We start from the raw sequence: 25,499 nt of genomic DNA, 5'->3' as shown, positions 1-25,499 counted from the left end.
CGCAAGCCACCTAATGGTGCGTGGCGGAGGGTACTTCGGTACCATTATCTGATCCTTCCAACCCTGTTCCACTTGCGAATAATGCTTGGGAAGAATGATTGTCGGTAAGCCCCTGTATTGGCTCTAATTTCTCGAAATTTCTCCTCGTGGCCAATACGCGAGATGTATGTAGAGGGAAGTAATATGTTGTCCGACTCCTCCTGAAAAGTGCTGTCCCGATATTTCAACAGTAAATCTCTCCGCGATGCACAACGCCTCTCTTGTAACGTCTGGCAGTGGAGTTTGTTTGGCATCTCCGTAACGCTCTCTCGCCTGCTAAACGATCCCGTGACGAAACGCGGCGCTCTTCGTTGGATCTTCTGTATTTCCTCTATCAGTCGTACCTGATAGGGATCCCAGGTGGATGAACAATACTCAAGAATCGGGCGAAGAAGCTTTTCGTCGATGAGTTACATTTCCTTAAGATTCTCCCATGAATCTGAGTCTGGTGTCTGCTTTTCCCACTGTCTGTTTTATATGGTCATTCCACTTAAGGTCGCTCTGGATAGTTACGCGTAGATATTTTACGGCAAACGCTGTCTACAGCTCTTTGTCATAAATAGTGCAGCTGTACAGTAGTGAATTTCTTTTCCTATGTATGCGCAATATGTTACATTTATTTACGTTCAGGGCCAACTGCCAGAGCCCCCACCATTCAGCAGTTCTGTGCAGGTCGTTCTGTAAATTCTTACTATCTTCTGGCGTTGCTACTTTGGTACAGACCACTGCATCATTTGCGAATAGCCTTAAGGAGCATCCGACGCTTTCTGCTAGATCATTTATATATATTGTGAACAGCAACGGTCCTATCACATTTCCCTGTGGCACTCCGGATATTACCTTTACATCTGTCGATTTAGTTCCGTTAAGAGCGACGTGTTGAGGTCTATCTGCAAGAAAGTCTTGAATCCACTCGCAAGTCTGCTCCGATACTCCTTAAGCTCTCTTCTTCGCCCCCCCCCCCCCTTACCCCGGTGGAACATGAGGCCAGCTGTTGCCACTCAGTGAACGTTCAGTCGCTTTACTGGCCAGCAAATTCGAGCCTTTGTTGCCGATGCACAGCCGTCAGGATGGGCGCTTGAACCAGGCGCGTGCTGCGAAGGTCTACACGCAGCAACTTTCGCCGAATGAACGTTTAGGAAACACTGTTAGCAGCCCCTTGATCATTTGGGCTGTTAGTTGCTCAACAGTTGCACGCCTGTTCGTCTGTACGTATCTCGGCAGCTGTCATTCACTCCTGTTAACTGTAACCCTCGGTGCCTCACAGGATAGCGCCATTTTGCCATGCGCGGTGTACCTTTAATTACGGCGACATTCGAACAGCCTACAAACTTAGCCGTTTCGGAAATGCTTCCACACATTGCCCGAAAGCCAATGACTATGTCCGTTTGCAAATCAAATAAATCGCTCCGTTTCCGCATTACGACAACGACTACACTGTTTTCCGTCACCCTCACACGCTTTATGCGGTGGTGGGAATTGGTACATAAAGGCACGTGGTTGTTTGTGGGAAAAGCGTATTTATTTACTTATTTCGTATTGCACGCATTATCCCTGTGCAATTTACAACAAATCAAAACAATATACATTCTCATTTCACTATTAGAATTAGGCTGAGTACTTAAAAATAGAGAAAAAGGCTATGTTTCGGGTAGTAAGGGGCGGATGTGGTTATAAAGGCAGGGCAGCTAGATGACGCGCCGAATGGTGAATGTGAACAGCTCGCTGCAGTTACAGTCTGGAGGTGTGTCTGCTAACGTCGTACGGCAGTTATTGTGATTACGTCGCATGGAAAGTTTCTCTCGGGTGAAGAGCAAACAATTATTAAGGCGTACAAAGAAACGGGCCTGCCTAATCGCCAGATTGGTAAGAAATTCATACGTTGAAGTTGGTGTTATTGATAATTCTGTCAGGCTGGTTATACTGTATGGCAAAACTGACAAATATGGCCGGACACGAAAATTGTCGGCATCAGATACGCGTTTCATTCTGCGTAAAGTAAAAGTCGACGGCTTGTGTTCCTCTCAAATCGTGGCAGATTTGCAGACCCATAAGCCACTTTTAAACAATGCGCATAAGGAAGTTTGACTGAAATGAAACCGCTGGCAGATTAAAATTGTGTGCCGGACCGAGACTCCAACTCGAGAGCTTTGCCTTTCGCGGGCAAGTGCTCTACCATCCGAGTTACCCAAGCACGACTCACGCCCCGTCCTCACAGCTTTAATTCCACCAGTACCTCGTCTCCTACTTTCCAAACTTCACAGAAGCTCTCCTGCGAATCTTGCAGAACTAGCACTCCTGGAAGAAAGGATACTGCGGAGACACGGCTTAGCCACAGCCTGGGGGATGTTTCCAGAATGAGATTTTCACTCTGCAGCGGAGTGCCGTGAGACCGCTACGGTCGCAGGTTCGAATCCTGCCTCGGGCATGGATGTGTGTGATGTCCTTAGGTTAGTTAGTAGTTCTAAGTCTAGGGGACTGATGACCTCAGAAGTTAAGTCCCATAGTGCTCAGAGCCATTTGAACCATTTTTTGCAGCGGAGTGTGCGCTGATATGAAACTTGCTGGAAGATGCAAGCCATGTCTCCGCAGTATCCTTTCTTCCAGGAGTGCTAGTTCTCCAAGGTTCGCAGGAGAGCTTCTGTGAAGTTTGGAAGGTAGGAGACGAGGTACAGGTGAAATTAAAGCTGTGAGGAGGGGGCGTGAGTCGTGCTTGGGTAGCTCAGATGGTAGAGCACTTGCCCGCGGAAGGCAAACTTTCCGAGTTCGAGTCTCGGTCCGGCACACAGTTTTAATCTGCCAGGAAGTTTCATATCTGTGCACACTCCGTTGCAGAGTGAAAATCTCATTCAGGCTTGATTGAAGTTTGGGGGAGTACATCTGCCGTGGACAGCAGAATGAAACAGAGTGATTTTCAGTGATGAGAAAATGTTTAATTTGGATGCGCCAGATGGTTTTCAGTATTACTAACATGATCTCCATATGAAAGAACACGTTCGGATGAGCAGAAAGTTTGGCGGTGGCAGCGTTTGAATGTGAGCAGCATTTTGTGCTAATGGCAGGTTCAGGATAGCACGCCTATACCCCAAAATGAAGTCCGATGATTACACAAAATGCTGGAAATTGTATTTGTTCGTATGTTTGAGGAATTTGACGAGGATAGTTTATCAGCCCAACATGGGAACGCTGGGATTGACACGTGTGCCAAGACAAAGTGTTGTTTGCAAGAGAAAGGAATTTCATTCATGTGGTGGCCATCGAGCAGTCTGTGAGATCCAAGCGTGTCGTGCTTGTTGCAGTGGGCGACAGTTTGAGGCTGTGGCCGAGCTGAAAACTGCATTTCAGATGGAGTTGATATCAATCGCGGAAGACGAGGTCACTGCTCTTACACAGTCAATTCCTAAGAGAATTTCTGCAGTTATTAAGAACAGAGAATTTCCGCAGTTATTAAGATCAGTGGGGACTCGACTAGATACTAGGTCGTAGTTGTGATTGTTTACTGTTTACGTTAGATTATTTTGATAACAATTCATAAATGTCTTTATATCGATTTCCACACCCTAAGGTTGTTCCGTTCTTAAGTACCAATGCTAATGGTAAAAAAAGGATGTATTTTGTTTTACTTTGTTGTAAACGGTACGGGAAAATGCTTGCAGTACCAAACACGTAAATAAACGTGTTCTTTTTCACAAATAACCACGTGCCTTTATACTGATTTCCACCTCTGCATACCCTCCACTGCTAGTGCTGCAGCGTAGGCGGCGGTCACGTTAATGTGGCTGGACCATGGTATTAGCTCTCTGGAAAAGCTGTTTACTTCTGGCGTTCGAACTGTATCGTATTTGTAAAAATGATTGATATCTCCTGCGTAACACGATTCAACTTACTGATGCAATGCTTGTACAAACCTCAAACTGTTTAATGTATACTTCTACACAGGTATTATTAAATGCGAAAGTAGCTCCGTCTTTTACGTTTTCACCACTCAACTCCTGAACCGATTCCGATTACATCTGGTATGGGCATAGCTTGAACACTGAGGAATAACATAGGCTACTTTCGAAAGAAGAAAAAAAAAACAGAAAGGAAAAAATCGACCCCTAAGAGTATGAGGTTTCGGATGGAACATTTTTTTTACACCAGTGAACATGAACTATGTTAAAAAGTTATTAAATTTTTTGGGTAATGTCCAAGTTGTATGATGTGTAGTTATTTCAGTAGCACGATGCCTAGGTGCGCACTCGTGGCCACATTCCTCTGCACGCAACCTGTGCTTGCCGGAACAGCCAGTACGTGAATGCAGCTGGCATTGTTGCACGCACAACAGCTTACGTACTCACTCACCATCACTCATCATAACAAAACTGCTGATGCGTGAGCGCGGCTTCAGGTGACAGCTAGTTTAAGAAGAAGTGTCTCATGCTTTCCGAAGAATGAACTTAAAATCTAAAGCAAAAGGTAAAAAGGTTAGATGCCTCGTTTGCTGTATACGATGTCGAGAAGCAAACAAAAGCGCCTCAAATGTTTCCCCAGTCTGTTTCATTTGTTTCTGCTTTTAGACAATCATTTCACAAAACATCTGACCAATGTCTTTTTTTTTTAAATTTTTCTTATCCTCGCTGTACATGTGACATCCAGTATGGTTTGAGATTTTTTGGTTCCTTTACCCTTTCTAGTACTTAACTTTTCATTACCTTATGCATCCACTGTATTTCCTCCATTCTCTTCCGGTTCCACATCTCAAATGCATCAATTTGGTCTCTCTCTCTCCTCTTTAAGGCCCAGGTTTCACAACCGCACAGAAAAGCACACCACGCGAAGTATTTAACCAACATTTTTGATAACTCCAACCGCGATTCTCTCCATAATACAGTTTTCTGGAAAGCTTGGTTTTCCATTTAAATTATTGGACCTTTTTCTTTTTAATCATCCAGTAATCATTTAGCGTCATACCCAAATATCTATATTGCACAACCTGTTCACGTTGATCTTTCGTTGTTTCCAGTTTCATATCTTCTTTGTTATTTGCTCTGATCACGTTAATTTTCATTCCATACCCTTTCAAGCTTTATTCAAGTCTGGGCAGTGTCCATTGAGGAGATGCTGTTTTACCTGCAAGCAGTACCTCGTCGTTAGCAAATCTGATGCAGTTGATCTTCCATATAGAAAGGGTCGCCAACGAGAAGCACTATACTTTCATTTGGTTATCATGATGTTTAGCGCATATTTAAAAGAGCATAACTGCTCTACTCACATTACTATTACTGACAAGTCAAACACAAGTTTTTTGAAGGCTATGTGGAGCGAAGATATTGTTCATAATGGCCGCTTACCGCTCGAAGTCGATACGCGTTGGTGGGCCGTTGTTGTCTTCAAAAAGAGTATGGCTCAACGATCTCACTGGACTGCCCAGTAGCACACCAAATGACAACCTTCGGGCTACCATGGGCCCCTTCATTAATAAGCTGCGTTTTTGTGTCCGAATAGTATTTGGTTTACTGAAAAATCCATCAGATGACAGTTTGCCTCATAAGATATGATAATAAATTAAGATATCTTTTACCGTCATCCGATTTTAGTGAAATAAAGCCTGTATATTGACTCAAGCTACTCTAAAGTTACCTGTGGGAAGCCCATGAAAATCCGTCTAGTAGTTTTGGAAATTAACGTGTTCAAATAGACAGGCAGAGTTTTTAAAATAGTGTTACTGTATTCAGTTACACTCCCTACATCACCACAGTCAGTTATCGATGAATATTTTCAGTACACAGACACGACATTTTACAGTTTTGTTATTAGTATACAGTGTGTAACGAAAACGTATGGCCGAACTTCCAGGAAATATTCCTCACACGTAGAGGAAGGAAATATGCTATGTGGACATGAATGTGGAAGTGCTTTGTTTCCCTGTTAGAGATCAGTGTCTACTTGGCTTTATGATCGCGGTAATCATGGGAATCAAACAGGAGAAGAACGTATCAGCACAGTATAAAACACTTTCCAAATGAAATGTTCAAAATGCCCTCCGTTAGCACGGATACACGCATCAACTCGCCGTCGCTTAGAACCGCTGGTGCGCTGGTGTATCCCTGCAGAAATGCGTATTGTTTCACAGCCTTCCAGAACACGGGCACGAAGACTCTGTACATCTTGTACCGTGTTTCCGTACACGACAGCTTCCAAAGGCTCCCACACGTAAAAGTGTGGTGGGTTTAGGTTCGGAGAGCTCTCTGCAAGATGAGGAATCAGTCGCCTCAAATGTCCTCCTGTCAGCGCACGTTTCCCCCAATATAAACGTTGAGCGGCACGGCCATTATCATCTGCTAGTCCGCAAAGAAAATAGGCCTCTGCTAAGTACGTATTTTGAGAACACTTCCATTGCTCTGAACCACAAACCAGGTCCATAGTGAACACATTCCGTGCTTTTCCCCCTCGATGGCGCTGACCCTTTCACGGTTTAAGCAATTTTTAATTAAAAAGCCACAATTGTATCTACTTATGTGTTCTTATTTACGAAGGGTTTTTAGCCTTTTTCTTTATTTAGGTACTGCAAAAATTTCAGATACAGGATCTGTCTTGTGGAAAATCGCTCGAAGAAAAAATATCGAGTCCTTTTGCAACTTTCGCAATAAAACAAAGCCAGCAATGAAATGCGAACTAAGAAAATAAATATTTTAGAGAAATAAGTTTTTAATATAAAGTAATATAAGCTTTTTAATTTACCACGTGCCTTGTTTGGACTAAAAAGTGTAAAATAATTTCTAGGTGCCCATTAAGATTCCCAACCCTATACTGATAGTCCTGAAACTTTGTGATTGTAAATTTCTAACACAAATGAAGATATTTCTCGAAGCACATTAAGATTCCTGACCCCCAGATAGTATTGTGAATTTCTAATACAAATGAAAATACTTGTAAGACTTACAACGAAAAGCGCGGGGCGCATACAATGGATGACAGTTTGAAGGCGAACTATTCATACACCAATTATGTATTTTTATAGCTATTAAAACTTAAAAAAAAAAAATGGCTCTGAGCACTATGGGACTAAACTGCTGAGGTCATTAGTCCCCTAGAACTTAGAACTAGTTAAACCTAACTAACTTAAGGACATCACAAACATCCATGCCCGAGGCAGGATTCGAACCTGCGACCGTAGCGGTTTTGCGGTTCCAGACTGCAGCGCCTTTAACCGCACGGCCACTTCGGCCGGCTATTAAAACTTCACTATCACAAATTTTCAGTACTATGTATTTGGTGTTATAACAGCGTGACCAGACTTTCGTATTTCAAGGGATGGTCCCTTATTTTGCTTAAGTGTACCATTGTTCCGGTAAAATACGTACGGTATGTATACTGTCCCGTTTCCCATTAACTATCCCAGATATTCTGAATCAGCGTGTTTTCAGGTGACTTGTTGCGTTACCTAATGGAGAACAAACACATCAAAAGAATAAAGAAAATACCTCTCTGACGAAACCAAACTGAACGGGATTTATCATTTTCAACTTCTCTACATCTCAGATACCTGCTGCAATAATTTGAATTTCATTACAGCGTTTGTGCTAACTCTACCTGGCACTAATGGTGCTGCTGAAAGCGTTTTGCCTGTCACAAATGCTTCATGGACTTACGAAAGGAATAGGTTTAGTGTGGAAACTGTTAAGGAAAGTCGGCCGTTGAGGCCGAGCGGTTCTAGCCGCTTCAGTGTGGAACCGCGCTACCGCTACGGTCGCAGGTTCGAATCCTGCCTCGGGCGTGGGTGTACATTAAAATTTATTTTTCTTTAAATAATTATTTTCCGCTTTTTTAGCCTTGTGTGTGTGAAATTTTTCATTCGGTTTCAAATGCCGCGATCACATTAGAACAGAGATACGTGCTAAATTTCAGGTTGATTTCAGTGTCTCTTCACCTGACTTACTCCTAAGTATATGTGACCAAAGCACCGCGGAAGTAAACATCAGAGACAGAGTCGAGCTCGTGCGCAGGCCTTATCGGCAGCCTTCGCACGTGCGAACCGCGCACGACTGGAACTGAACAGGAGGAAGCAGCAGTGGTGCACAAAGTACCCTCCAGCACACGCCGGACAAGCAAACGAATTAACACTGCAGTGTCATCCGGATTTGAGCTGTGAGGAATCCTTAATGCTGTAGTTTATTTGGAAACTTTGTGTACAATAAATTGCAAAATTTGTGCTGAAGAGACAAACCGAAAGACAAGAGAGCTAGTTAATAAAAACGTAGTACTCCGAGGTGAAAAGAGTCGTGGGTTGCCTCCTGATATCGGATCGGACCCTCTTTTATCCTGCGTAGCGCAGCAACTTGGCGCAGCGTGGACTCAACAAGTCGTTACAAGTCCCCTGCAGAAATACCGGGCCATGCTGTCCCTAACGCTATTCACGAGTGCGAAAGTGTTACTGGTACAGGATTTTGAACACCAACTGACATCTCGTTTATGTACCATAAATCTTCGATGGAACGGATGTCGGGTGATCTGGATAGCCAAATCATTCGCTCGAATTGTCCAGAATGTTGTTCAAACCAATCGCGAACAATTGTGGCCCAGTGACATGATGCGGTGTTATCCACAAAAATTCCATCGTTGTTTGGGAACATGAAGTCCATGAATGGCTGTAAATGGTCTCATAGTAATGGGACGTAACCATTTCCAGTCAATGATCGGTTCAGTTGGACCAGAGGACCCAGTACATTCCATGTAAACACAGCCCACACCATTATGGAGCCACCACTAGCTTGCACAGTGCCTTTTTGAGAACTTGGGTCCACGCCACATTCGAACCCTGCCATCAGCTCTTACCAACTAAAATCGGGACTCACCTGACCAGGCCATAGTCTGGGGTCCAAGCAGTATGGTCACGAGCCCAGGAGCCACTGAAGGCGACGTCGTGCTGTTGGCAAAGGCACTCTCGTAGCTCATCGGCTACCATAGCCCATTAACGCCAAATATCGCGCTACAGTCCTAACGGATACGTTCCTCGTACGTCCCACAATGATTTCTGCGGTTATTTCACACAGTGTTGCTTGTCTTTCTGCACTGACAGCTCTACGCAAACGCGCTCTCGGTCTTTCAGCGAAGGCCATCGGCCACTGTGTGGTCTGTAGTGAGAGGTAATTCCGGAAAATTTTCAGCACACTCTTGACACTGTGGATCTCGGTATATTGAATTCTCTAACGATTTCCGAAATGTAATGTCCCTTGCGTCGAGCCCCAACTATCGTACCGCGTTCAAAATCTGTTGAATCCCGTCGTACGGCCGTAATGACGTCGGACCCATCAAACACCTGAGTACCAATGGGAGGCCCGCCAGTACAGTGACCTTTTATTCCTTTTGTAGGCGATACTACCGCCATCTGTGTATGTGCACATCGCTGTGCCGTGACTTTGGTCACCTCAGTGTAAAATGAATCATGTATACGCCAAATTTGGTTTAAATTGCTCCAGGCATCACTGAGTTATGCCGTTATATCACCACTTTCATCTTACACTCAACCATACAGGTCACAGAGCTGTTTTCTCCTGGTTGCAAGTGATACATGTTTGGTACAGTTCGGTAGAAAAAACTTCAGGCGTTGCATAGGTGCACCTATACAATAAATCGAATCAAATCTAGCAGACTTCCTGCAGCAGATAATTCTACACACATTGCTCCTGTAGGGGCTGTGACGCAATCTGCTGAGCACATCCATCGTGCAGGAATTCCAACTCTACAGGCGGTGCCCTGTTCCTCTTTTTTTTCTTTTTTTTCTACAAGTGCCAAAGAAACATAATTTCAGACAATAACATTAGAGCAGAATTACAACAGTGTTATGACAAACATGTATATGCTCTTAAAGTACAAGACAAAACAATAGCCGGCCGGGGTGACCGAGCGGTTCTAGGCGCTACAGTCTGGAACCGCGCGACCGCTACGGTGGCAGGTTCGAATCCTGCCTCGGGCATGGATGTGTGTGATGCCCTTAGGTTAGTTAGGTTTTCTAAGTTCTAGGGGACTGATGACCACTGGTAGCAGTTACTTCTGTAAAATGTTTGGGAGTATGCGTACGGAACGATTTGAACTGGAACGATCATATAAAATTAATTGTTGTTAACGCGGGTGCCAGGTTCAGATTCATTGGGAGAGTCCTTAGAAAATGGAGTCCATCAACAATGGAGGTGGCTTACAAAACACCCGTTCGACCTATACATCAGTGTGGAATCCGTACCAGGTCGGATTGAAACAGCAGATAGAGAAGATACAAAGAAGAGCGGCGCGTTTCGTCACAGGGTTATTTGATAAGCGTGATACCATTACGGAGATGTTTAGCAAACTCAAGTGGCAGACTCTGCAAGAGAGGCGCTCTGCATCGCGGTGTAGCTTGCTGTCCAGGTTTCTAGAGGGTGCGTTTCTGGATGAGGTATCGAATATATTGCTTCCCCCTACTTATACCTCCCGAGGAGATCACGAATGTAAAATTAGAGAGATTCGAGCGCACACGGAGGCTTCCCGGCAGTCGTTCTTCCCGCGAACCATACGCGACTGGAACAGGAAAGGGAGGTAATGACAGTGGCACGTAAAGTGCCCTCCGCCACACACCATTGGGTGGCTTGCGGAGTATAAATGTAGATGTAGAAGTTAAGTCCCATAGTGCTCAGAGGCATTTGAACAAAACAAGAAAGGGCAAACGCCGTGGAACAGAGCGCGATGCCGCCACTTTGATGTGATTCCCGAACACAGCGTGCTTTGCTTTCAGGGACGATGAATGACTATAGTTGGGCGTCCATTGGTGCGCCATACCGTGACCAATCTGCCTGCGTAACGTTCCATTGATGAGCTGGCCTATAGGCCGTGATAGGCGCTGCAGTGAAAGTTGATATAAGAAGAGAGTAGTGGTTAAAACTCATAGAGCACTTCACGTAAAAGTCGAAGAAAGTGACGCCAAACACTGAGTCAAACCGACAACTTTGGAAATAACGTAGGGGATCCATCATCGAGGAGGATAAGATTGAACTCGTCGAGAACCTCAAGGATCCCCACAACATAAGAATGGAGGTTCCAACTGCCGAACCAGTGCGTACCATTCTCCAAAGGGAATATACGACCTCTGCTGGCTATAAATAGCCACGATGATTAGGCGATCAATTGTGGTAGAGAGCCTGGCAGCTATCGCTTGAGAGCTGTCGATAACCTCGTGGGATATCTTCTGTACTTGGGTGTGATACAGTCCATTTATAATGAAGAGGGCGACACCACCTCGACCATCTTCCCTGTCTTGGCTATAACCTGTCATCCTCGAAAGTGGGCAACAGACCCTGGTTGAAACCGTATCTCTGAGGAGACAGCCACTGCTATCTTCCGCGTCCAGAGTTAATGTTTGAGGACTCCCTTTTCGGCAATTGCAGATCGTGCATTCCATTGGAGAATCCTTAAGCCTGCCACAGCTGCTAGACGTAAGTAGGGTCGTTAATAGTTGTCGTCGAGGCTGTAAAGTTCCTGGTGGCTGTGTCTTCGCGTCTTCAAAGAGATGCATGATACACGGCATAATCTTTTTGATGACATATTCGTTGTACCCGTGGCCTAGAGGTAGCGTCTTTGATTCATAATCAAAACGTCTTCGGCCCCGGGTTTGATCCCCGCCACTACCTAAATTTTGATAAATAATCAGCATTGGCGGCCGAAGACTTCCGGCATAAGAAGTCAGCCTCATTCTGCCAACGGCCTTTTCAAAGAGGGCGGAGGAGCGGATAGAGGTTCAGGGCACTCTCTTGTCCTAGGGGTGGGAAATTGCCCCTAAAGGCGGAAGAATCAGCAATGATCAACGACATGAGGATGCAGAAGGCAATGGAAACCACTGCATTAAAGACACGTAACGTGTATCCACAGCACATGTGGCCTGTATTTGAAGGTGTCATGATAATCTCTCCATTTGCAAAAGATTCCGGAATAGTCCCCCATTCGGATCTCCGGGAGGGGACTGCCAAGGGGGAGGTTACCATGAGAAAAAGATTGAATAATCAACGAAAGGATAACGTTCTACGAGTCGGGGCGTGGAATGTCAGAAGCTTGAAGGTGGTAGGCAAACTAGAAAATCTGAAAAGGGAAATGCAAAGGCTCAATCTAGATATAGTAGGGGTCAGTGAAGTGAAGTGGAAGGAAGACAAGGATTTCTGGTCAGATGAGTATCGGGTAATATCAACAGCAGCAGAAAATGGTATAACAGGTGTAGGATTCGTTATGAATAGGAAGGTAGGGCTGATGGTATGTTACTGTGAACAGTCCAGTGACCGGGTTGTTCTAATCAGAATCGACAGCAGACCAACACCGACAACGATAGTTCAGGTATACATCCCGACGTCGCAATCTGAAGATGAACAGATAGAGAAAGTGTATGAGGATATTGAAAGGGTAATGCAGTGTGTAAAGGGGGACGAAAATCTAATAGTCATGGGCGACTGGAATGCAGTTGTAGGGGAAGGAGTAGAAGAAAAGGTTACAGGAGAATATGGGCTTGGGTCAAGGAATGAAAGAGGAGAAAGACTAATTGAATTCTGTGACAAGTTTCAGCTAGTAATAGCGAATACCCTGTTCAAGAATCACAAGAGGAGGAGGTATACTTGGAAAAGGCCGGGAGATTCGGGAAGATTTCAATTAGATTACATCATGGTCAGACAGAGATTCCGAAATCAGATACTGGATTGTAAGGCGTACCCAGGAGCAGATATAGACTCAGATCACAATATAGTAGTGATGAAGAGTAGGCTGAAGTTAAAGACATTAGTCAGGAAGAATCAATACGCAAAGAAGTGGGATACGGAAGTACTAAGGAATGACGAGATACGTTTGAAGTTCTCTAACGCTATAGATACAGCAATAAGGAATAGCGCAGTAGGCAGTACAGTTGAAGAGGAATGGACATCTCTAAAAAGCGCCATCACAGAAGTTGGGAAGGAAAACATAGGTACAAAGAAGGTAGCTGCGAAGAAACCATGGGTAACAGAAGAAATACTTCAGTTGATTGATGAAAGGAGGAAGTACAAACATGTTCCGGGAAAATCAGGAATACAGAAATACAAGTCGCTGAGGAATGAAATAAATAGGAAGTGCAGGGAAGCTAAGACGAAATGGCTGCAGGAAAAATGTGAAGACATCGAAAAAGATATGATTGTCGGAAGGACAGACTCAGCATACAGGAAAGTCAAAACAACCTTTGGTGACATTAAAAGCAGCGGTGGTAACATTAAGAGTGCAACGGGAATCCCACTGTTAAATGCAGAGGAGAGAGCAGATAGGTGGAAAGAATACATTGAAAGCCTCTATGACGGTGAAGATTTGTCTGATGTGATAGAAGAAGAAACAGGAGTCGATTTAGAAGAGATAGGGGATCCAGTATTAGAATCGGAATTTAAAAGAGCTTTGGAGGACTTACGGTCAAATAAGGCAGAAGGGATAGATAATATTCCATCAGAATTTCTAAAATCATTGGGGGAAGTGGCAACAAAACGACTATTCACGTTGGTGTGTAGAATATATGAGTCTGGCGATATACCATCTGACTTTCGGAAAAGCATCATCCACACAATTCCGAAGACGGCAAGAGCTGACAAGTGCGAGAATTATCGCACAATCAGCTTAACAGCTCATGCATCGAAGCTGCTTACAAGAATAATATACAGAAGAATGGAAAAGAAAATTGAGAATGCGCTAGGTGACGGTCAGTTTGGCTTTAGGAAAAGTAAAGGGACGAGAGAGGCAATTCTGACGTTACGGCTAAAAATGGAAGCTAGGCTAAAGAAAAATCAAGACACTTTCATAGGATTTGTCGACCTGGAAAAAGCGTTCGACAATATAAAATGGTGCAAGCTGTTCGAGATTCTGAAAAAAGTAGGGGTAAGCTATAGGGAGAGACGGGTCATATACAATATGTACGACAACCAAGAGGGAATAATAAGAGTGGACCATCAAGAACGAAGTGCTCGTATTAAGAAGGGTGTAAGACAAGGCTGTAGCCTTTCGCCCCTACTCTTCAATCTGTACATCGAGGAAGCAATGATGGAAATAAAAGAAAGGTTCAGAAGTGGAATTAAAATACAAGGTGAAAGGATATCAATGATACGATTCGCTGATGACATTGCTATCCTGAGTGAAAGTGAAGAAGAATTAAATGATCTGCTGAACGGAATGAACAATCTAATGAGTACACAGTATGGTTTGAGAATAAATCGGAGAAAGACGAAGGTAATGAGAAGTAGTAGAAATGAGAACAGCGAGAAACTTAACACCAGGATTGATGGTCACGAAGTCAATGAAGTTAAGGAATTCTGCTACCTAGGCAGTAAAATAACCAATGACGAACGGAGCAAAGAGGACATCAAAAGCAGACTCGCTATGGCAAAAATGGCATTTCTGGCCAAGAGAAGTCTACTAATATCAAATACCGGCCTTAATTTGAGGAAGAAATTTCTGAGGATGTACAGCATTGTATGGTAGTGAAACATGGACTGTGGGAAAACCGGAACAGAAGAGAATCGAAGCATTTGAGATGTGGTGCTATAGACGAATGTTGAAAATTAGGTGGACTGATAAGGTAAGGAATGAGGAGGTTCTACGCAGAATCGGAGAGGAAAGGAATATGTGGAAAACACTGATAAGGAGAAGGGACAGGATGATAGGACATCTGCTAAGACATGAGGGAATGACTTCCATGGTACTAGAGGGAGCTGTAGAGGGCAAAAACTGTAGAGGAAGACAGAGATTGGAATACGTCAAGCAAATAATTGAGGACGTAGGTTGCAAGTGCTACTCTGAGATGAAGAGGTTAGCACAGGAAAGGAATTCGTGGCGGGCCGCATCAAACCAGTCAGTAGACTGATGACAAAAAAAAAAAAATCGTTGTTATTACAAAGTGGTGGCGGTTGTTGACTGTACTGATGAGGATATGGGTGGGGTGGTAGCGGGGCTTGGGGGAGACGAGGATGTTTCAGATGGCTCTAAGCACTATGGGACTTAACATTTGAGGTCATCAGTCCCCTAGACGTGGAGCTACTTAAACCTAACTAACCAAAGGACATCACACACATCCGTGCCCGAGGCAGGATTCGAATCTGTGACAGTAGCGGTCGCGCGGTTCCGTACTGAAGCGCCAAGAGCCGCTCGGTCACAGCGGCCGGTGATGGAGATGAGGAGAGACAGAATATTCGTGACGAATAATGTCTGTGAGAACCCCTGTCTCCGTACTGCCCTAGGAGCACGCCATCTCAATGACCTCTTGTGCCAGAGCTGTCTGCCGACTGGAAGAAGTCGGGTTGACAATGCACGGCATCCAGAGGGAGAGAGCCTAACTGGGGCGACAGCGGCGGTGGCGTTGATCCCGTGCAAGAATCTCGTAAAGCGACTATTGGCTGTGGGAAATGCCTTGGAGGTAGAGGTGGGAAATCCAGGGGAATTTGGGGACTAGGAGGCTGGCAGAGAACAGCAGTGTGCGAGAGCTGAGGGCAACCAATTACCATCCCCGACGTGGCGTAGGCTTTTGCACGATGGAGCCCTTGTCGACGGATAAAGGTTGCGCACGAACGGTCTGTCACTGGGTGCCGTAAAGTGCCATTTAAGCACGTCGGAAACGCCGCCGTACACGAATCTGCTGGGTGTGGACTACCACACTTGCGGCAACCAGTATGACTTCTACATTGGCTTGCCCGATGATGAAAAAGCTAACAATTCCTACATTGAATGACTGGTGCGACGTTCTACTGGGAAACGTGTCTCCAGGCTAGCAACATATGAGGACAGAGTTTGGGAGCGGAACATAGTCAAACAGAGAGGAATCGGCACAGTTTGTACATAATGTGAATGATGTTTCTTAGTGCATCGTTCGATACTTGCGACAGAATATATGTTCTCCATTGCGTCAGCCATCTCCATGTCTGTCAGGCTGATGTCAACATCACAAATAATGCGATAGGTATGGAATAGGAAGTTGGGAATATAGACGTCAGACTTACGATCTTTTAAAACAGGGACTTGTGTCAAAGCACTAGCAGCCGCAGCAGTTTTCAGTTCTATCTTAACTCTGTTTCTACCTAGCGGACTAATGTCAACAATGTCATGCTTGAGATGAGAGTTACAGGAAAATAATAACTTGCCCTGACATAGGGTGGAGTTTGCCAACGTTCTTGTCCGAGCTCTCCACGAAGGCAACACAGGTGCCTGCGTATGATCGACTGTACCGGTTGCTGACACTCGGGCGTACGACCGCAGCAGAGGAAGCCAACTGTTGACTCTGAGAGCGTTCCGAGTTTGTCTGCGCTGTACCATTACTAGAAAGGCTAACGGAACCCAGTAACTCAAACATGTCACAGGCTGGGACGTCGGAGAGTCCACACCCAGCCGTTTACTAAGCGGACCGCTTTCCTGCTGCTCACTTGCAGGTACATTGGCTTCAACGGCGCAGCCGGAAGGGTCACTGGGGTAGTTAAATTGATGCCTAACCTGACGGAACTGTTGGTGGTGGTGGTGATAGTGCTGGAATTGGTGTTGTTGTAGCTGCAACAGCTAAAACTAGTGCTGTTGAACCAGTTGTTGCTGCTGAAACGGCAGTTGTTGATGATGGTGGTGCAGAAGTTGCTATTCGGGTTGATGTTGAAGCTCGTGTTGATGTTGGAGAAACTGTGTATCCGAGTGCGGTGACTCGGCCTGCTGGATCTCACCACGGTTGTCGGACGTCGGTGGTAACGGAACGTCTGTCGGTGCGTGTTGATGGCAGATCTCTAGTGCCGACCGTATGACCAGACCCGTGTCAGGGGGTCGGCCATTTTACGGTGAACTATGCAGTGCTACCGCCGCGAACGTGTGTCGAAGAATACACACACAATCCGGCGTACGCTACACTGCGCGTAAACGATTCTTCTCGAAAAACGATGAAATGAGTAGGGAAATACTAGTAAGAACGCGAATAGCACGACACTCGTCGCGAAAAGTAAACAAATTACGATCACGCGGAGGGCACTAGCGAGAACGTCCGAACGCTGCGACGGGGGAAGTGACTCGGGTGCTCTGCGTTACTCTTCTTTGTCACCCCGTTTCACCCGCATCCCTTCCTCTATTGCGGATGGGTGGTTCTTACCCCCACGTACTGCACTGCCTTCCAGTTCTGAGCTACGTTTAAAATGCCAAGTATCTGGATCATTGGGACATTAGTACCGAAGAGATAGAGTCAGACAGTAAAGTAACCTGGTAAAAACGTGTCACAAGAGAACATAATCTAGTATTACGAGGCGGCTGAATGCGGCGAGAACGATTAATCTAGTAGGAGACTTCCCCTTGGATAGCCGAGCCTCGGTTACGGAAGGCAGCCGGCGGGAACGCCTTCCCTGTCCGCGTTGTCAGTCTGCTTCGGGATTTAATAATAATAATAATAATATTTATTCAACATCGAATAATCAAAAACAATCCCTAGAAATAATACAGTTTCAGGACATCATACAGATTATTCTTCTGAATACGTCAGTTTATAAATTACAAACTAAAGATTTGTTTTTATTAATAAATTTTATATTTTGATGGATTTTACGTCTGGTAATATACAATCACGATATTACAAATATTGTTTTTATCAACATTATATTAGTTGTAGGTTACTTAAAACTATGAGCTTGACATACTTATGAAGCACTTTTCATACAGATATAATACTCGTCTAGGGAATAAAAAGGGTTTTCAATTACAATTCTTTTTAGCCGATCTTTTAATTTGTTAGTAGGAAGGGTTGTGAGACTTTTTGGTAGGGCATTGGCTAGCTTCAGCCAAAAGAAGTGCATTTTTTTCATATGAATCTCTTCTGTGGCTATTTACGTGGTATCTGAACTTTTGCCTTGTATCGTACTGGTGCAGGTCACAGTTGAAATTTGGATTTATTGTTTCCACAAGCAGTATAACTTTCAATATGTATACACCTATAATGGTAAGCACACCTAATTTTGGGAACAGATTCCGACATGATTCTCGAGGTTTGGCACCACAAATAATTCTGTTAACTTTTTCTGTAGTATTAATAATGTACTTAGGTTGTCTTGAGTTGTTGCACCCCATATTTCTACAGCATAGTTTAAGTTTGATGAGAATAGGTCATGATAAGCAGTTTTTAGTACACACATGTCCTTACAATATTTGCTAATCATATTTATAGCAAACACATTCTTCGACAGCTTACATGCTAAGGAATCAATATGCATGTCCCATTTGAGGCTGTCCTGGATTGTAATTCCCAAGAACTTTGTCCATTTTTCCTTTTTTACAATGGCATTTCCTATGGATAATTTCATGTCAAATTCTATTTGTTCCCTTGTCTTAAATTCCATCATTGCAGCCTTTGAAGCACATTTAGATGGCTTTCATTAAAATACTTGACTATTGCATTAGTTACACTGTGGCACTGTACCTCCAGTCTCTCATAGTGTTTGTGTTTACACACTACTGATGTGTCATCTGCATACAATATTTTTGTACAGTTAGAAGAACAATACTGTATATCATTAACATAAATCAAGAAAAGAAGGGGTCCCAAGACAGAACCTTGAGGCACTCCATATTTGATATCTGTAATTTTAGATTTGTAAGACCCACCGTTTGTTTTAAGCAAGACAAATTGTTTTCTATTGCTCATATACGATTTTATTAGCTCATAGCCAGTTTGTTTGGTACCCAGGTTCCACAGCTTGTCAAGTAATATGGTGATGTTGACACAATCAAAAGCTTTTTCTAGATCAAGGAACACTCCAGTTATGTACTTCTTGTCCTCTATGGCCGTTATTATTTTGTCTATTAATTGTGCTGCTGCTACTGATGTTGACTTGTTTTTCATAAAGCCATTCTGATTTTCAAATATTAAATTGTGTTGACTCAGGAATGTCATTAGTCTAGTATAAATAACTTTCTCAACTACTTTAGAAAATGCAGGTAAGATTGAGATGGGGCGGTAGTTTTCAATTTTAGATTTATCACCTTTCTTGTGAATCGAGGTTACTTGTGCTGTCTTTAGACTATCTGAGAAACAACCTGATGCAATTACATCATTTACTGCTGTGGTCATGGCATCAGATATGTTGTCTATGCATCTTTTCAGTGTACTGATAGACAATCCATCATAGCCTGCTGATTTTGTATTTTTTAATAACATTACTATGTTTCTGACTTCCTTGTTATTGGTTGGGGCCAAGTATATGCTTTGTTTGAATGGAATGCCCCTATATCTATGCTGAAGATTCTTAAAATGGTCATTGACAGATTTTCAAACAGAAGAAAAGTACTCATTAAAAACATTTGCAATCTGACATTGACATTTCATGGTATGCCCTTTATGGTTTATAGTAAAATCACTTATTGATCTGTCCTTACAATCCCTAAAGCTATTTATTACTTTCCAAACAGCTAAACCTGTGTTAGTAGAGTTTCTTAACATTGTGGCTACATATTTACTTTTAGTTTCTAGCACAAGATCTTTATAGTAATCCTGACAGTTCTTAAATTCTACCTTTAGTCTATTATTATTGTTATTATTTATCATTGCATATTGGAAAAGTCTAAGTTTCTCTCTTGCTGTTTTTACTTCATGATTTATCCAGTTATTTTTTTGTATCTTTTTGCAGTCACTTACTGTAAAGGTCATTTCTGGACATGAGACATTGAAGCAATAATAAAAATCTGATGAAAACTCACTGAAAGTAATGCTGTTTTTTTGACCCCATTGTAAGCTTTTTATCAAACTGTTGAAATCTTTAACATTGTCGTCATTGGTCATTCTTTTTGTCACATATTGTTTCTCTTTTCTATTGACATGAAGATTTTCAGCTTCTATCAATACCTGTACTGCGTGGTGGTCAGAAATGGCAAGCTTCAGAACTGATGCACTGCATGTAAAGCGGGACATGTTAGTTATAATGTTGTCAATGCATGATTTTACACTATTGACCTCTCTAGTGGGCTCGTTTATCAGAAATGTTAAGTTAAATTGAGCTAGTATTAGCATTAGGTTTTTAGATACAGAGTCATTGGACAGCAAGTCAATGTTTATATTTCCAGTTAGTATTATGTTAACTCAGCCATTTTTATTGCAGTGTTTATTGTCAATGTCAACAAGCAGGTCATTAAGAACATCAAAGAAACTATCTAGGCTACCAGATGGAGGTCTGTATAGACCTATAATAATTAAGTTCTCTTTCCCCCACTTATAATTAATTGCTGCTAGTTCTATTACACCCTCAATGCTGAAAGCACTTACATCTATTACACTATAATTACTACCACTGGCTGCAAAGATAGCTACCCCACCACCACGTTTCTCTTTTCTACTGAAGTCAGACCAAAAGTTCATGGAAAGTGGCTTACATACACTAATTAGCTCATCTGTGTACCAGTGTTCACTTATAACTAAAACATCAGTGTTATCAATTGCTGCAATGGTATCCAACTCGTTGTGCTTATTGCCAAGACTTTGAAAGTTCTGCTGAATTAGTTTGAAAGTGAATTTGGATTGTTGAACGCTTGATGGGCGTGTCACCCTACCAGAACCACTTATACATTTATCCCTAAAAAAGAAATATCAATGGACAGAGTGGGTTTGGTATTTTTTACTATCCATTTATTCAAGTTGGTCTGTTTCCATGTACTGGGAGCCTGGGAAGAATCAGCTTTACCTGGTGTTTTCAGCAGCCATTTGTCCAATGTCGTCTGTATATACCCATTCCTGCAGTGTTCTTGTGTTGTGGAGCACTCATTCTTCGAATGTGTGTGTTTTGAGTATACGTTGTTCCTGGCATTTACGACGATTTCACAAATAATGGACGCTAAGTCGCTTTTTCCGCGCCGATTGAGGTGAAGGCCGTGATTGGTGTAAAGATCTCTACTAAAATGTTACACATCGACCATTTGTACATTTGCGTAACGGTTGCAAATTTCTGCATATTGACTGTTTGTGTATGCTACTGCCTTGTTTACACACGAGAATTGAGGCAAGTCATACCTGTGTGCAATTTCGAGAACAATGACGTTTGAGTGATTTAGATGGTTTAGGGCAGATTTTAGGGCATTAACAGCATGCAAACCATCGTTGTGTGCGACGTCGTTTGCCCCACCACATATTACAATGAAGTCTTCCTTCATTGTCTTTCGAGAGGATATTGTTTACAGTTGAAAGCACTTGGTCAACACGAGCGCCAGGTTTAATAAAACCTGAAGCATTTACTTCACTGTTTACGCTTTTTATTTCGTGTGCAAGACCTCTAAGATGACTATCACCCATTAAACATACGTTTATTCTTCTTGCTGCATTTGTGGTGTTAGTTAAATTAACTGTCGTCTTGAATGTTGAATTTACCTTGCTTCTGTTTATGAGTGACCGTTTTGGCTGGCGAGGTTCCACATTTTGCTTAATAACTGGCTTTTCTTTCAGATGGGGCACGATTTGATCTTTTGTAGATAGGCCTACCGTTTTTTGGAACACGGCAGGAGAATTTATTACTAAAGACGACGAAATGATTGCGCTATGGTTAGCGTTACCGGTACACCCAGAATGTGTTGGAAAACTTGAAATGGCGACGGAATCTTCGGTCACTGTGTACACTTTATTTCTGTCGAATTCACTTACGCCCTGCTCGGCGGTTTTTAGTTTTCTATGATCATTTTCAAGACATTTGAGTCTATCAGCTAACACTTAGTTTTCTGCCAAGGATCTGCGCACAATTTCTTGCAACGAATTAATAGTTTCAACTAGTTTTGCTTTGTCAGGATGGACTTCACATGTTACACACTTACATTTTGATCTGGATGATTTTTCACTGCGAGATTTTTGCGTGGCACTAGACTTGAAACTTTGCGAAGCACTTTTGTTGATCATCTTCTTCTTGCTATTGATGCCGGCTAACATTTGAAAATTCGAAATAACTGGAGGCACAAATTCACTAAACTCCTCAATCGCCGCCGTCAGTGTTTCGACGGAGTTTCCGATTTTCCGTGTGCGCGTCCACGGCCGTCCCGCCAGTGCTCGCCCCGCTTGACAGCTCCGCTGGTGCCGACTCGTCATTTTGTCTCAACCGAACGTCGCGCTCGTCCTCAGCTATGCGGCAGCTAAAAGGCCATCGGGTTTCCCCAGTGCAGGCGGCTTAGCGCTCCACTGTATCTCGTACACGCCGACAACGTTGAGGGCCTTTACTGCGTCCTTAGGCAGAACCTGTACTCGTGGAACTTGTACCGAAGAGAACTGCCAGAGGATATTGAATGTTTACATTGAACGTTCACATTTGCTTCACATCGCTCGACGCACTGTTGCTACGAAAATCGCCTCGTAACCCGCATTTGCTTGCACAAGCGTTCACACTGTCGGTGCGTATGCTCGAGCATGCGACATAGGTATGGTTGCACAAATTTACATAACTTAAAATCGACGAAGCCTCGAGGTCGTTTTCGCTTGTCAGGCTTGCTGTTATGGGTGTGACCGCGTTAATACTCGTGGTGATTATGACATATGAGCCACTTTTTCTGGGTGATTCGGCCAGTTTTAGTTCGGAAAAATTCGTTGTTGCCAACGGTCTCTTCTCATTTAACGCACAATTCTTTAAAAGTAATAATATAGCTACAATCAGGAATATTGTATTACATAATAAGAAATCTTCATCGAGCGTTTCGTACATCATGAACGAAAAGGATGGGAAGGGTGTGTAGTGTGGATTCTGCTCCTACCCTGCACTGAGCACATTGGTTGGTGAAAGATGCCGTTTTCGAGTGTTTGATGTAGATTCTCGTCCTGGACTTTGTCTCAGTATCGAGTGAATGCTGGGCGTATGGTAACAGCAATAGATATCGTGTCGTCACCAGTGCGGGTGTGAACATTATCGCAGACTCTAGTGCTCTCTCTGTCTATGTTGCCTACAATGAACGTGACACGTGATGATATTGTAACAGCGAATGTGTCTACTCGACACTCTTCGCCAGGGAAGGCTAATTAGATGTGTAGAGCAGCGGTTCCGGCGTTGTGAGAGGAGTTGAGATGCCTTCACTGTTTGAATGAGGAACTCTTCGTGTTGCAGGACCGCGCACGCAACGCGTCGGAGCGGCTGTCGGCGACGACGACACTGACTGTGACGGTGCAGGATGACGACGACCAGGAGCCGTCCTTCATCTACCAGGGCTGCACGCCGCTCAACGGCGTCTGCATCAACCCCGAGTACTCCGCCTCGGTGAGTCTGAGGACGAACGAATGACAATTTTGTGATAACCCATTAAGACGTAACATGTCACTGATAATACACTTCATTAATAACTGATTTTGGCATACAATTAGACATAAACGCGAGACGTATATGTATTTTGTTTTAACCTTTTTGTGGTACTCGAGAAGTTCTTCTGATCAATTTTTTAAAAATTTGTTGTTGTTTTATAATCGTGTTTTCTGGCTTGTTTGTTGCTCTCTTCTGCCAACCTCTCCATCTCTGAGTAGCACTTGCATCATACGTCCTCAATTATTTATTGGTATATTTCACTCTCTGTCTTCCCATATAATTATTATGCTCTAGTACTGTGGAAGTTACGTCCTCTCGCCTTAACACACATCCTGCCATCCTGTCTCTTCTCCTCGTCAGCGTTTTCTATACGTTCCTTTCTTCGTCGATTCTACGGAGAACCTCCTCGTGCCTTATCTTATCAGTTTTCCTAATTTTCTACATCCTTCTTTACAACCGTGTCCCAAACGCATTTATTGTCTTATTTTCCTGTCTTCCCTTAGTCCGTGAATCACTACCGTACAATCCTGTGCTTCGTACATTTATTCTCAGAAATGTCTTCCTCAAATTAAAGCTGATGTTTGATATTAATATACTTCTTTGACCAGGAATACATCTACATCTACATTTGTACTCCGCAAGCCACCCAACGGTGTGTGGCGGAGGGTTATCCTTTGCCTGTGTTAGTCTGCTTTTTATCTAATCCTTGTTCCGTCAGTTATTTGTTGTTTTGCTTCCAGGTTAGCAAGCTTCCTAAATGGACACAATTTTAATGTCAAGTTTATCACTACTCTTATTTCTGCAACTCCTCATATATGTGACTTTATTTGGTTTACTTTTGATTCAAGGTGTGTGCTCATTAGATTGTTCATTCCCTTCAACAGGTCTTCATCTTCATTGAGGATAACAATGGCATCAACAAAGTTTGTCGTTGATATCTTTCCACCCTGAATTTTAATCCTGCTCTTGAATATTTTTTTTTAAATTTTGGTCATTGCTTCTTTGATGTATAGATTGGACAATAGGAGCGAAAGAGTTATATCTGTGCCTTAGACCCTTTTTGGTGTGAGCACTTCATTTTCGGTCCTCCATTCTTATTGTTCCCTTTTCGTTCTTTTACATATTGTATACCAGCCATTTACCCACAGCTCTCTCTCTCTCTCTCTCTCTCTCTCTCTCTCTCTCTTGATCTCCTATCTCCTCCGTCTTCCTCATTGTTTCCATCTTCTCCTTCCCCATTTCTCTGTCCAGTCCCCCCTCTTACCTCTCTTTGTCCATCCCCTGCTCTGCCCCCTGTCTCCTTCCATCTCTTCTCCCCCTTCTTCTACCATCTCCACTTCCGTCTCTCTCTGTCTCTCTCCTGCTCCCCCTCTATCTGTCCATCTCCACCTCTTCCTCTCCCACGTCTGCCCAACTCCTCCTCCTCCCATCCTTCTGTCTCTCTCCTTCTCCACACCCATCTATCTGCCTATCTACTCCTCACCACTCTCACTTTTCATCTCCTCCTGCCCATGTGCCTTTTCATCTCCTCCTATCTTTGTCCATTCCCTCCTTTCCCTCTCTGCTCAGCCCTGCCCATCCGTACATTGACCCCTGGAACATTGTTGTTACACCTTGTTCATCAGATTGATTTATATCAGTTAGTATGGCACAGATGTGTTATACCTATGACTGTTGGGTAACATATGGTGCTGTCTGATACCAGAGGACAAAAAACTATTTTAACTATAAGGTTCACAGAGTCTTTGGAAATTCCTGTTACAAACTTCTAGGACTTGTAGAAGGGAGCGAGTACATAATATTTTGAATAGGAACCCATGTTCAGAAATGTACCTTTCCATTCTATGATGATTTCATTTCAGATATGTAGTGTGCCACATCTGCTGAGAGGAAAAAGAAAGATCTTGAGTTGCTTGTCCTGGAATGCAAAAGGGTAGACAGGATGACATGTACTACATTAGATGCTCAGCTGATGTCATTTAATGTCATATGCAAAGTTTGATTTATGATACTCCCACAGAGATGGAGGAAGATCTGCTGGTGCGAGTTCTGGCCACTTCAATAGAAATTGAAGAGACACCGGGTAGGATGGTGAGCATGTGCCAGAATGTTTGTAACAACATCGGTGATCACCACATCGAGCCACTATTGTAATGCATCAGTACAGTTCTGCATGTACAGTATGCTGGGTTCTTT

The 25,499-nt window shown here is 43.4% G+C and overlaps 1 protein-coding gene across 1 annotated transcript in view; it reads left to right on the top strand.

Annotated features, from left to right (window-relative positions):
• The window catches only part of LOC126416112 (cadherin-99C), a 627,926-nt gene that overhangs the window by 485,221 nt on the left and 117,206 nt on the right, over positions 1-25,499 (top strand). The window contains exon 7 of the mRNA XM_050083623.1: positions 23,112-23,261. Within this exon, the coding sequence (XP_049939580.1) occupies positions 23,112-23,261 (150 nt within the window). The remainder of the gene's footprint in view (positions 1-23,111; positions 23,262-25,499) is intronic.

Source organism: Schistocerca serialis, chromosome 8 (assembly GCF_023864345.2).
Source record: "Schistocerca serialis cubense isolate TAMUIC-IGC-003099 chromosome 8, iqSchSeri2.2, whole genome shotgun sequence".
In the NCBI taxonomy this organism is placed as follows: domain Eukaryota; kingdom Metazoa; phylum Arthropoda; class Insecta; order Orthoptera; family Acrididae; genus Schistocerca; species Schistocerca serialis.
Note: the sequence above shows the minus strand (reverse complement) of the source record. Positions and strands in the feature narration are given on the sequence as shown.